Source organism: Tursiops truncatus, chromosome 8 (assembly GCF_011762595.2).
Source record: "Tursiops truncatus isolate mTurTru1 chromosome 8, mTurTru1.mat.Y, whole genome shotgun sequence".
Lineage (NCBI taxonomy): Eukaryota > Metazoa > Chordata > Mammalia > Artiodactyla > Delphinidae > Tursiops > Tursiops truncatus.
In genome coordinates, this window is record NC_047041.1 from 94,223,755 (window position 1) to 94,237,587 (window position 13,833).

A 13,833-nucleotide genomic window follows, 5' to 3' on the forward strand; every position below is an offset into this window, starting at 1 on the left:
CCAAGGTCTTTCTGGCTCATTTAACCCCTATCCTCCCAGCAGATGCTGTCCACTAGCAGGTCAATTAACTGTGGCTTCTGGCTGGGGGCTCCTTTCTGAGGACTGTGTCAGAGGTCACTAAAACAACCCCAAACAAAATAAAACAACAAAAGATAACCCATGACACTGGTTACTGTGGCCCAGGAATCAATATGAAACAGTGACTTAGGGATACCCATCTAAATATGTTTTGGCTTCTTGAAGGAGGGGCTGATGAAACACTAGCGTGGGTGTGCTATCTCTCTGAGGGGAAGAGACGGTAACCACTGTACCACCGGTACAGTGCTAGCCCTCCCTAAGGCAGACAGAGGGTCGGGATGACCTCCTAAGCTTCCAATGGCTCTGAGATTGCTGTGCATACACAAAAATTAGCATGCTACTCCGCTCACTCTGCAACCTTTCTAGCCTGGAACTGTAATTCAAGGACACATTATCACGTGGAGAAAAGGACCTTGGGATGTATTACTGACATCAAAGAACCATTTCAGAGCCTTGTTTATAAGCTCAAACTCTGAGCTATTAAGACCTGTTTCGACCTGCATGGTGAAGGCAGTTGCTGACCTGAGAGTGAGGTGGCATGCCCGCCCTGGAAGGTCTGAAACTGGGGGACGGAGCTCTTTAGGAATTTCTGCTTTGGGAAGCCTGTTTCGACAGTGATGTTTTCTTCTTTAGTTGCAGGTGCTCTCTTCTCATAGATTCAAAATTCTCAGTGTGGCTACCTCTCTCCTTCCTGCAAAGTCTGCAGCTCACAGAAGCTTAAGAGTCGTGCTCTGTCCTCACTGGCATCAGGACAACTTAGACACTACTAAGAACACCTTGGCAACACCAGTGCTCTGTTGTGCTCAATGATGCTAAAATGCTCCCTTTTACAGGGTGTTCTGTTCATTGTGCTATTCGTCAACAGCCTGAGGGGCCTGGGGCAGAAATCCTGCAATGAGCCATTCCCCTCAGCCAGCTTTGCCCGAATCCCAGGAAGGGGAGCTTTTGATTCAGTCTACAGAACTCTCATAAGAGATCTCACTCTCTTTTCCCCCCATTCTCAGAGAACAACAACAAAACTATATTCAAGGGATATAGGAGTTAGGCTCTAGGACAATGGGAGGAGGGAGGGGAAAGAAACACAACACAGAAAGCAAAAGCAACAGCAAGGGAGAGATACAAAAAAGGTACTCACCTCTCTTCCGGGTCCCAGGATGCATTGTACTGTTCAGGTACGTGACTGCGCTCTTCTTACGCTTTCGGGATTGAAGAAAGAAAGGTGACTGGTTGAATAGCATGGTTACTACTAATCCCGGTACAAGCCAAAGACCAAGCACAGCATGCCCGTCAACATGCCAACTAGTTAGTGCTAGTCACCCAAAGGTCTCAGTGATAACTGGATTTATCGTATGTACTTGGCTCTGAAAGAATATTCCAGAGAGGTACGTCTCTGCTTCAGAAGAAAGTTGTGTTCAGATGACAGGATGAGTTAAATTTTTAAGGTAGGTGGTTTGTATCTACTTAAACTTCAGGAAAAAACTAAGGGGGAAACAGCAAATAATAAAGATGAAATAATGTCTTCAGCCAGAGAAAAAGCCATCATTTTACAGAGCTGGCCAAGCACAATCAGGGTACTGCTCGTAAGCAGCTTTTCAGACGGGAGGTGCTGAGCAAGTCCTAAATAAAACTGGAGACGTGAGGGAATGGCCAAGTGCCGGCCAGGAATACCTCTGGCTCAAAGACCGCGCCACTGTACACTGGATTTGCTGTCGTTCTTCTTTTTCGTTCTTGCCGCTTGCTTTGGATTTCTTGGGAAAGCAAAAGGTCTGGATTAGAAGAAAGGTATGAAGGACCCCCCCCAACGTAACCTCATCGTTTACTTATTGGGTTTCCCATGACAAGTCAGAAACGAGAGTAAGTCTCTCGGTTTCACTGCAGCCTCAGCGAAGGGAAGCCCGCTGCTGGGAGCAAACATGAAGGACCATCCACTCTCACCTCTTGGAAAGCAAGGCCCTGCTGTCCTACAGTGTGGCTCTCTGTGATTGAGAGCTTAACAGTAGACAACACTTGTAAAAGTTTCCTGATTTATTTTTAGATCACTGTAATATAGGTGTGGATGAACTTTACCCACAGACCTAGATTGAGTAATCATAGTTCACCATTCTTGAATTAAATCACTAGAACAGGTATAGCTTTGCAACTATTCTTAAGATTCCAATAATCTAGAGTGACTGAAAAATACAGACAAAGACTTGTCAGAGGGGCATTTGCTACTTTATGCTGCCAGGGAAAAAAAAAGTTTCTCTAAGTGAACGGAAGTCACCTTAATGCAGGCAACTAGGGAGCTTCCCCAGGACAGTAGTGTGGATAAATAATGATAGGAAGGAGAGGGGCTGAACATTAGATAGAAGGAAGGTAAGTTTATTCCAAAAAAAGAGTCCATACTGGTTGAATCATACTCTGCTTGTGTTCCAATTTTCAGTTCTAACAATAAATCAAACAACATTTTCAAGAACAAAGCCCTGGGCCAGAAGCAAGGTAGCGCCATGAATATCTTCTCTTACCTTCTAGATGGTCATGTGTTACCAACCCCAGAGACACCATGAAGGCAAGTTTCTGTGCCAGAGAAACAAAAGAAGAATATACTTCAGTGTGGGTTCTCGCAAAGTCAGCTGCATGTTCCTACTTAGACTCCTGGGGAAAGCCAGCCCAATGGCTGGTGGGTGAAAGGAAGCCGGGTTCAGGTGAACAAGGAGTGGGCACCCTCCACTCTCAGCAGCTATGGAACCGCTCTGGAAGCTTTCTGATCTTACAGGGATCAAAAGAGAAGGACTGGGGCCTATATCTTCCACTCTCTCAATGGCAGAAATCAGTATCTTGAATGACCTAAGTTTTTTCCAGAAGAATTCTCAAGGAGGGAAGAGGACTTCACAATGAAGAAACCCACAGAGGGTTACAAACAGCCTCCCACACAACAAGCTCCAAATTCTAAGTACTTCATTTGTCACACCAGGTCAGGGGTTCTTATATTTTTGCTACCACTGATTGGACAATAACTCAAAGCTAAGTGAGTTTTAGGAATGACAGCAGGTGGTTCTGCTTAATACTATGATTTTTCAATCAACCATGGACCTACAAATTATAGAGTGCTTTCTCTCTGGCCACCACTCTCAGGGCTCCATCAGAAGCCAGACTGCTCAGAACACTGCACTCCAAAGCTGGAACGTTAGATGCTTAAAAATGGAGACAGCAACAGATTGATTACTATTTTGCTCTTTGGTTGCATGTGGTCTGGAAAGTACGCCTTTATTTTCTGCTGTACCACTGCATGCAGCTGCTAAATATGCCAAATAATGTATCATCCATTTCTCTCGGTGATGAATAAGGAACATCATTAGTTGTCAGGAGACATAATCCTACAGAATTATTCATACCACAATTTGGTCTTTGAAAATCCTGCCATTTTACCCTCAACTTTAAATATCATGGTATTCTGGCCTGAAGTGATAGGTTCAAGCTATTCGAGGTACTGAGTGTTTTATAAAGATAACCTTGAACAAGCCACTTGAGAACACAGACATGTCCTTTACTGGTATCCACAGAGTCCTGAAGAAATGTTTTAATTTTATTTCTTATTTCAGAAACTAGGGTGGGCACCTATCCTCCCGACAGCCAGAGTACTTCAGTAACGAAAAGCGTCTTGGACGTGCTGCCCATTTTCTACATTGCATACATTTTGTGGCTGCCAATTAACTACATTCCTAATTTTCACTATTCCTTCAAAACATAAGATTAGAAGGCTGTCTACCAACTGTTCTCTGTTAATAAAGCAGTGTGTGAACTGACATTCAGATGCACCTTCTTTTAATCAAGTAACAGCATCCTTCTTGGCCACTCACACCCAACTCATCTTTGCCAGTCTAGATCAAGCTCATAAAAGAATTATTAAATGGAAAAAAATCTCTTCTGTAGAACAGATTTTCAGTGATAAATAGAATAAAAAGCTGTCAAGAACTTTCACCTTATCTATGTATCACACACATGCCAATAACTAATTTATTCCCTTTATGGCAGTGATTCTGTCCAATTAGAAATATGTGTTACTCCACATGATGCTACTTGCTTGCCCACACTGTGCCACTGACATAAGATATCCTTTAGTTTCTTGGTTTTTTAAAATAAATTTATTTATTTATTTTTGGCTGCACTGGGTCTTTGTTGCTGCGCGCGGGCTTTCTCTAGTTGCGGCGAGCGGGGGCTACTCTTTACTGCGGTGCACGGGCTTCTCATTGCGGTGGCTTCTTTTGTTGAGCAGCACGGGCTCTAGGTGAGCGGGCTTCAGTAGTTGTGGCACGTGGGCTCAGCAGTTGTGGCTCGCGGGCTCTAGAGCACAGGCTCAGTAGCTGTGGCACACAGGCTTAGTTGCTCCACGGCATCTGGGATCTTCCCGGACCAGGGCTTGAACCCGTGTCCCCTGCATTGGCAGGAGGATTCTTGACCATTGCGCCACCAGGGAAGTCCTCTTTTAGTTTCTTTTGATAAGGAAATTTTGCTAATTGCTGTTTTCCCCTCTCTAAGCCTAATACTTGTCATTAATTTTGCAGACTATAAGTTTCTCAGCAATATGCATGACTAGGACTTCTTTTAGGTTCAAGTTTTGGTCTCTTCTTTAAAGACAAATTAAAAATTAATTCATTTCATATCAGAAAGTATTATAATTTGTACTTGCTTTAAAAAAACCTGAACTGGCTTAATAAATCACTGCTTCAAAAAAATGACATGAAGCTTTGATGGCTTTATGCCACTATTTGACATGGTTTCATTAAAAAGAATGCACTGAGGATTAGAAGGAAATGGATTGCTGGTCTAATAAAATCCAACTATCATATATTCATCATCATATTACCTGTCCACATTTTTCTTTTATAGCTGCTTGTACAGAAGTATCAAACTAAAAAATCTCTTGCCTAAGGACATACAAATTCACATTCTATATTTGTACCACAGTTTTGTTTGTTATTTAAGTTTATAATTCTATCCTAAGTTGTAGTACAGATGCTAGTATTTTCATCCCTACTTTCATGCTTCAGTGAACTACTTATGAGCTACTGATTCATCTGGGATTTGGGGATCTAATGCAATACAATAGTAATAACAAAAATGCACGTGTAACAACTGTAATCGATAACACAGACCTTAACTGAGTGAACTGGACATCTTTTAAATGTTGGCTGAGACAAACAAAACATAATGATCATTAGGAATGCAGTGGGATACCTGGGGCAATGGTCACGAATCACACAAGTCTAATGTGTGACATACGTATGAAAGGCCTGTTTGCCAGCTCACGAAAACTCAAGACCACACTCTTAATCTGTCCCAGGCCAACCTGATTTGGCAATAACATTACTGAATAGTGAGAAAGCACAAGACAAGGATATCAAGTGATTCAGGGAGCAAGTGTCCCTCATGATGCCTGTGAATAAGTCGCATCACATAGACTGAGCCATGCCTTGGAGGGCTGGGCCTACCTGAGGGTTCTCCTCCCGTTTTGGTTTGGGTGCAGTAGGTGGAGTGACGGTGCGGCTCTCCGTTTGTTTCTCATCTGTTTCTGTGTGGGATTTAATTGTCTAGAAGAAGAAAATTAAATGAAACTTCAGAATTCACTTTTTTATTAAAAGAATAAAAGCAAACATAGTTTGACTGTTGCCAACAAGAAAGAAAAGAACATACTCAAATTGGAAACATATTAATAAAGGAGATAATACGGACTTCATTGTAGAAGGGGGAAAAAGTAAAATGGAAGGCCCCAGTTGAAATGATTAAATTGCATGACTAGAATAGCTATGAATCTATAAATACAACAGTCTATTTCAATGTACTTTAGGAGGCAGGGGTAGTTTCCCAGAAGTCAGTCCATTCTTGTTACATATGGGTCAAGCTCTAGTTCATAGCATGCTTAGGATCTGAATGATGTCCAGAAAAATCTTAGATACACACTTTTCTATTTCAGAACAATTCTAATCACAATCTAAGAGAGGTTGCAGAACTATCCTTACTTGGGATATTTAAAACCTGCCTATATCATCCATTAGAGGAGAGATGCAGTTGCCAAGGAAAGGCCATCTTGTAAAGGGCTGCCATCCTGATTACGGCCAAGCTCATCTTCCAGATGCGTCCATTCAAACAAAAGAAACACCAGTAGCATTACCATCTTCAGACACAAATGGCAGCTAGCAAACTAGTAGACTGGGTTTGCATTACTATTCTTATCTTGACCCAATGGCTAATTCATTTTATGAAACCCTCTGTAAATACTGAAATGATATTAGAACAGTGGATATAAAACTATAAACATAAACCTAATTTACATTTTCAAAATTAAAAACCATGCAGAAAAGGACTATAAGAGACTACTACAAACAACTATATGCCAGTAAAATGGACAACCATGAAGAAATGGACAAATTCCTGGAAAAGTACAATTTTCCAAGACTGAACCAGGAAGAATTAGAAAATATAAACAAATCAATCACAAGTAATGAAATTGAAACCATAATTAAAAATCTTCCAACAAACAAAATCCAGGACCAGATGGCTTCACAGGTGATTTCTATGAAACATTAAGAGAAGAGCTAACACCGATCCTTCTCAAACTCTTCCCAAAAACTGCAGAGGGAGAAACACTCCCGAATTCATTCTATGAAGCCACCATCACCCTGATACCAAAACCAGAAAAAGATATCACAAAAAAAGAAAATTACAGACCAATATCACTGATGAACATAGATGTAAAAATCCTGAACACAATATTAGCAAACAGAATCCAACAGCACACTAGAAGGATCATACACCATGATCAAGTGGGATTTATCCCAGGGATGCAAGGATTCTTCAATATACGCAAATCAATCAATGTGATACACCACATTAACAAATTAAGGAATAAAAACCATATGATCATCTCAACAGATGCAGAAAAAGCTTCTGACAAAATTCAACACCCATTTATGATAAAAAAAAACTCTCCAGAAAATGGGCATAGAGGAAAGCTACCTCAACATAATAAAGGCCATATACGACAAACCCACAGCAAGCATCAGACTCAATGGTGAAAAAGTGAATGCATTTCCACTAAGATCAGGAACAAGACAAGGATGTCTGATCACTCTCATCACTCTTATTCAACATAGTTTTGTAAGTCCTAGCCACAGCAATCAGAGAAGAAAAAGAAATAAAAGGAATACAAATTGGAAAAGAAGAAGTAGAACTGTCACTGTTTGCAGATGACATGATACTATACATAGAGAACCCTAAAGATGCCAAAAACTAATCAATGAATTTGGTAAGGTTGCAGGATACAAAATTAATGCACAGAAATCTCTGGCATTCCTATACACCAACAATGAAAAATCTGAAAGAGAAATTAAGGAAACACTCCCATTTACCACTGCAACAAAAAGAATAAAATACCTAGGAATAAACCTGCCTAAGGAGGTGAAAGACTTGTATTCGCAAAACTATAAAACACTGATGAAAGAAATCAAAGATGACACAAATAGGTGGAGAAATATACCATGTTCTTGGATTGGAAGGATCAATATTGTGAAAATGTCTCTACTACCCAAAGCAATCTACAGATTCAATGCAATCCCTATCAAACTACCAAAGGCATTCTTCACAGAATTAAAACAAAAAATCTTACAATTCATATGGAAACACAAAAGACCCCGAATAGCCAAAGCAATCTTGAGATAGAAAAATGGAGCTGAAGGAATCAGGTGCCCTGACTTCAAACTATACCACAAAGCTACAGTAATCAAGACAGTATGGTACTGGCACAAAAACAGAAATATAGATCAATGGTACAGGATAGAATGCCCAGAGATAAGCCCATGCACATATGGGCACCTAATTTACGACAAAGGAGGCAAGAACATACAATGGAGAAAAGACAGCCTCTTCAATAAGTGGTGTTGGGAAAACTGGACAGTTACACGTAAAAGAATGAAATTAGAACACTACCTAACACCATACACAAAAATAAACTCCAAATGGATTAAAGACTTAAATGTAAGACCAGACACTATAAAACTTTTAGAGGAAAACATAGGAAGAACACTCTTTGACATAAACCACAGCGAGATCTTTTTTGACCCACCTCCTAGAGTAACAGAAATAAAAACAAAAATAAACAAATGGGACTTAAAAGCTTTTGCACAGCAAAGGAAACCATAAACAAGACAAAAAGACAACCCTCAAAATGGGAGAAAATATTTTCAAATGGAATAACAGACAAAGGATTAATCTCCAAAATATACAAACAGCTCATGGAGCTCAATGTCAAAAAAACAAACAATTCAGTTAAAAAACGGGCAGAAGACCTAAATAGACATTTCACCAAGGAAGACGTACAGATGGCAAAGAGGCACATGAAAAGATGCTCAACATCACTAATTATTAGAGGAATGCAAATCAAAACTACAATGAGGTATCACCTCACGCTGTCAGAATGGCCATTATCAAAAAAGCTAGAAACAATAAATGCTGGAAAGGGTGTGGTGAAAAGGGAATCCTCCTACACTGTTGGTAGGAATGAAAATTGATACAACCACTATAGAAAACAGTATGGAGGTTCCTTAAAAACTAAAAATAGAACTACCATATGACCCAGCAATCCCACTACTGGGAAACCATAATCCAAAAAGAAACATTCACCACAATGTTCACTGCAGCACTATTTACAATAGCCAGGACACGGAAGCAACCTAAATGTCCATCAACAGATGAACAGATAAAGAAGATGTGGCACATATATACAATGAAATATTACTCAGCCATAAAAAGAAACAAAATTGACTTATCTATAGTGAGGTGGATGGACCTAGAGTCTGTAATACAGAGTGAAGTAAGTCAGAAAGAGAAAAACAAATACCATATTTAACACATATATATGGAATCTAAAAAAAAAAAAAAAAAAAAGGTACTGATGAACCTAGTTGCAAGGCAGAAATAAAGAGGCAGACATAGAGAATGCACCTGATGACATGGGGTGGGAAAGCGAAGCTGGGGTGAAGTGAGAGTAGCATCAACATGTATACACTACCGAATGTAAAACAGTTGGCTGGTGGGAAGCAGCAGCATAGCACAGGGAGATCGGCCTGGTGCTTTGCGATGACCTAGCAGGGGTGGGATAGGGAGGATGGGAGGGAGGCTCAAGAGGGAGGGGATATGGGGACATGTGTATGCATATGGCTGACTCACTTTGTTGTACAACAGAAACTAACACGGTATTGTGAAGCAATTATACTCCAATAAAGATCTATTAAAAAAAAAACACAATGCAGATGCAAATGGTCTTTTTGTATGGCAACAAGTAATTAAATAAATGAGAGTGAAACTGTCTGATTATTGATGAGTAGGAGCCAAATGAAAGACTGGTTCTACAAACAGGATATCAAAATTCTCAGAAATCATTATGTTGTGAAATATTTTACTAGATCTGAAAAACTAACATAATCACTTTATTTTTTTCACTTTATTTCTTGGCCATGTCCATATTTTCCTTCTGCTTCTCATATTATTACTTTAGGAAAGTGTTAAGTATCTGTCTTATCAATACTGTGGCAACCACTGTCCTGGGGCATAAATGCTACCTTGTATTTTTTTTTCTCATCAGGGTCCTATCTTATTTCCACCTCCAGACAATATAAGCTACTTGAGAGCAGGATTGTTCTACACGCTTTTGCACCCCTTTGTACCCAGCACAGGGCCTCACCGTAGAGCAGGTATGCTGTAAAGAGACGTTGATCTTCTGAGTGGGGAGCATGACCTACCAGAAGAATCACTTGCTTTCCTCTCTCTCTCACACACGCTTTTTTTATTAACCAAAAAGGACACATTTCCCCCATAAAACAAACCACCAAACACATCTACAAAGGAACACAATGGGAAAGTAGTTTATAGTGACATTTTTAAGGTCCTGGGTATCCAGGAAGCTTATTTCATAGCTCCGTGAATTGGAAGAACAGGAGTCTGACAGGGGAGGGAGAAGAGAAGGTCAACTATAAGGGTTTGCTGCTCCATTCCAAGGCTGTGTGATGTCCCTGGGGGTCTCTTACTTCCATCTCTAGGGCTGAATAAGCAGGCAGTGGTGATGCCTCCAGGGAAGATCAAACCAATTCCTCTTCACTAAAGAATTATCCAGGGTTCAAATTTTCTCTCACGCAGAAGAGTACAGTTATCTCAAGGTTGGATAAAGAATACCAAAAGCACCCAAGAAAATAAAGATAAAGCAATTGCTGGTGGCGCATTGGTTAAGAATCCGCCTGCCAATGCAGGGGTCACAGGTTCAAGCCCTGGTCCAGGAAGATCCCACGTGCCGCAGAGCAACTAAGCCTGTGCGCCACAACTACTGAACCTGTGCTCTAGAGCCCGTGAGCCACAACTACAGAGTCCGCGTGCCACAACTTCTGAAGCCCGAGTTCCTAGAGCCCGTGCTCCACAACAAGAGAAGCCACCGCAATGAGAAGCCCGTGCACCACAACAAAGAGTAGCCCATGCTCGCCAAAACTAGAGAAAGCCTGCATGCAGCAACAAAGACCCAACACAGCCAAAAATAAAATAAATTAAAAAAAACAAAAAATGTATTAAAAATAAAGCAGAACTCCTTTAAAAAAAAAAAAAAAAAGAGATAAAGCAATCGAAACAAGGGGGAGGTGTCTTTCTCTCATGGACCTTCCGCTCCAGGGGAAGCCAGCTGCCATGCTGTGAACAGCACTATGGAGGGGCCTATGAGGTGAGGAACTGAACCTCCTGCCAACAGCCAGGGAGAAGTGAGGACTGCTGACAACCATGTGACTGAGTTTGGAAGTGAATTATCCAGCCCCAGTTGAGCCTTGAAATGACTGCAGTCCTGACCAACTAGTTTGAATGCAAATTTGTGAGGGACCTTGAGCCAGGACCACTGAGCTAAGATGCAACCTGATTCCTGACCTCAAAAATTGTGTGAGATAATAAATTTTTGTTGTTTTAAGCTGCTTAAAACAAACAAAAAACATTAGGGTTTGACATCACAGAAAACAGGGAGTTTTAGAATCAGTCCTTTCACTAAAGCAAACATTAAGCTGGCAGAAACTGACAGAATCAACTTTTAAAACTCTGGAATCTAATAAAAAACTAAGAATAATCGGGGGGGGGGGCACTTACTGAAGAAAGAGGCTGCTAAATTTTATTAAGAAAGCAGTTTTCCTTACCTACCAACAAATCCATCCCTTAGTTCAACAGAGGCTGTGGAGATGGTAATCTGTGTTCCTGGTGTGGTTTGTGGAACCTCGTTTTCAACTTGTGGCTGTGTATTCTGACCTGTCTGGTAACCCCCTAAGGACTGGTGCAGGCTGACCCTTGTTTGCCCACCCAAGGCTGAAGCAGCTTTCCAGGTGCCATCTGATGAAAGCATCTAAAGACATATGTTACCTGTAGTTACCTGGTGCAAAGGATGGGAGGTGGAGTATGCAGCAGACAGACCCAAAGGTCTAGGAAGAAGGAGGCTGAGGAGGAAGATCCTTGGAGGAGTAAGGGCTTTGAAGGGCTATCACGTGTACTGGGGAACCCCAAGTGCACTGAGCATTCCCAGGGCTAGATGCATACTCAGAAAAGAGCTGAGAGAACCCTAAGCTTGTACCTCTGGCTGATCTTTGAGCTCTGTCCAAGAAAGAGGTGAAGTCTAAGACACAGTTACAGGTGGCCTGGCTTAGCATTGAAGGAATGCCCCCTGCTCAAAGCCAATCTGCAAAGACCAAGAAAGGGTTTTCTGTTTTTATTTTAATTTACTTATTACTACCTTTTTCTTCTTTTTGGCTCCAGTTGTTTAAGTAAATCTAATAGAACAGAAATTTCAATAACCACACATGACAAGAAATAGTATTTGCAAAAATAGTTTGGAAAAGGCACTAAACAAACAACTGCAGCTCTCAACAATTAACAGCAGTAAACCCTGGGGTAGGAGGAGAACTGGGGTAGCAGTCAACTGCCTTAAATATGCTCAAAGAGCTAAAAGAAACCAGGAACAAAGAACTAAAAAAATTCCAGAAGAGGGCTTCCCTGGTGGCGCAGTGGTTGAGAGTCCGCCTGCTGATGCAGGGGACACGGGTTCGTGCCCTGGTCTGGGAAGATCCCACATGCCGCGGAGCGGCTGGGCCCGTGAGCCATGGCCGCTGAGCCTGCGCGTCTGGAGCCTGTGCTCCGCAACGGGAGAGGCTACAACAGTGAGAGGCCCGCGTACTGGGAAAAAAAAAAACATCCAGAAGAACAATGTCTCACCAAAAAGAAAATGTTAATAAAGACATAGAAATTATTTAAAAGAACCAAATAGAAATCTAGAGCTGAAAAATATAATAGCTGAAATGATAAATTCATTAAGGGGTTCAGGCAAAAGAAAGAATCAGTGAACCTGAAGATAGGATAACTGAAATTTCCAGTCTAAGGAGCAGACAGAAAAAAGAATGTAGAAAAAGTACAGAGCCTAAGAAACCTGTGAGACATTGTCAAGCATACCAACATATGCATTATAGACTCCCAGGGGGAAAGAACAGACAGAAAGAAGCAGAAATATTTGAAGAAATAACAGCTGTAAACTTCCCAAATTTGATGAAATATATGAATCTACAGGCATACCTCATTTTATTTATTTATCGCACTTCACTTTATTGCACTTTGCAGATACTGCATTTTTTACAAACCGAAAGTACGTGGCAACCCTGTCTCTGTGTCAAGTTTTGGTAATTCTCACAATATTTCAAACATTTTCATTATTATCATACTTGTCATGGTGATCTGTGATCAGTGATCTCACTGCAAAAAGATTATAATGTGATAAAGGCTCAGATGATGGTGAGCATTTTTTAGCAATAAAGTATTTTTAAATTAAGGTATATACATTGTTTTTTGACATAATGCTATTGCACACTCAGTAGACTACAGTATAGTGTAAACATAACTTGGATATGCACTGAGAAACCAGAAAATTCATGTGACTACCTTTATCTGCTTTATTGTGGTGGTGTGGAACTGAATCCACAATATCTCCAAGGTATGCCTGTACACATCCAAGAAGCTCAGTGACCTCCAAGTAGGATAAACTCAAAGACACTCATACTGAAACACAGTATAATCACACTGTCAAAAGCCAAAGAGAGAATCTTGAAAGCAGCAAAAGCAAAATGATGCATCACATGTAAGGGTCCTCAATAAGATTAACAGTCAATTTCTCATCAGAACCAGAGACCACAAGGCAGTGGGATGACACATTTAAAGTGCTAAGGGGGCTTCCCTGCCGGTCCAGTGGTTAAGACTCCACACTTCCACCGCAGGGGGCACAGGTTCCATCCCTGGTCAGGGAACTAAGATCCTGCATGCTGTGCAGCACAGCCAAAATAAATAAATACACAATTAAAGTTCTGACAGAAAAAAGACTATTAACCGAGAACTCCATTTCCTGCAAAAAGCAAAGGGAGTTCACTGCAAGTAGACCTGTCCTAAAAGAACTCCCTTTAGAGTTCTTCAGGTTAAATAAAAAGACCCTAGACAGTAACTTGAAGCCAAACAAGAAAAAAAAACTCCAATAAAGGTAACTACATAGGTTAATATAAAATCCAGTATTACTGTATCTTTGATTTGTAACTTTTCTTTTTGCTTCCTATATGATTTAAAAGAGAAATGAATGAAAAAATTATAAATATGTATTAGTGGCCACACAATATATAAAGATGCAATGTGAGACCGTAACAACATAAAAGGGGGCTGGCCAGAGCTGTA

At 40.7% G+C, this 13,833-nt stretch overlaps 1 protein-coding gene across 29 annotated transcripts in view; it reads right to left on the reverse strand.

The window, feature by feature from the left end:
- PHF21A (PHD finger protein 21A) overlaps positions 1-13,833 on the reverse strand; it is a 194,522-nt gene that overhangs the window by 19,502 nt on the left and 161,187 nt on the right. For all 29 annotated transcript variants that reach the window (XM_073808829.1, XM_073808832.1, XM_073808825.1 and 26 more), the window contains 4 exons: positions 5,550-5,648; positions 2,583-2,634; positions 1,747-1,826; positions 1,214-1,274 (listed from right to left, as the gene is read on the reverse strand). In XM_073808829.1, coding sequence (XP_073664930.1) covers positions 1,214-1,274; positions 1,747-1,826; positions 2,583-2,634; positions 5,550-5,648 — 292 coding nt within the window. The remainder of the gene's footprint in view (positions 1-1,213; positions 1,275-1,746; positions 1,827-2,582; positions 2,635-5,549; positions 5,649-13,833) is intronic.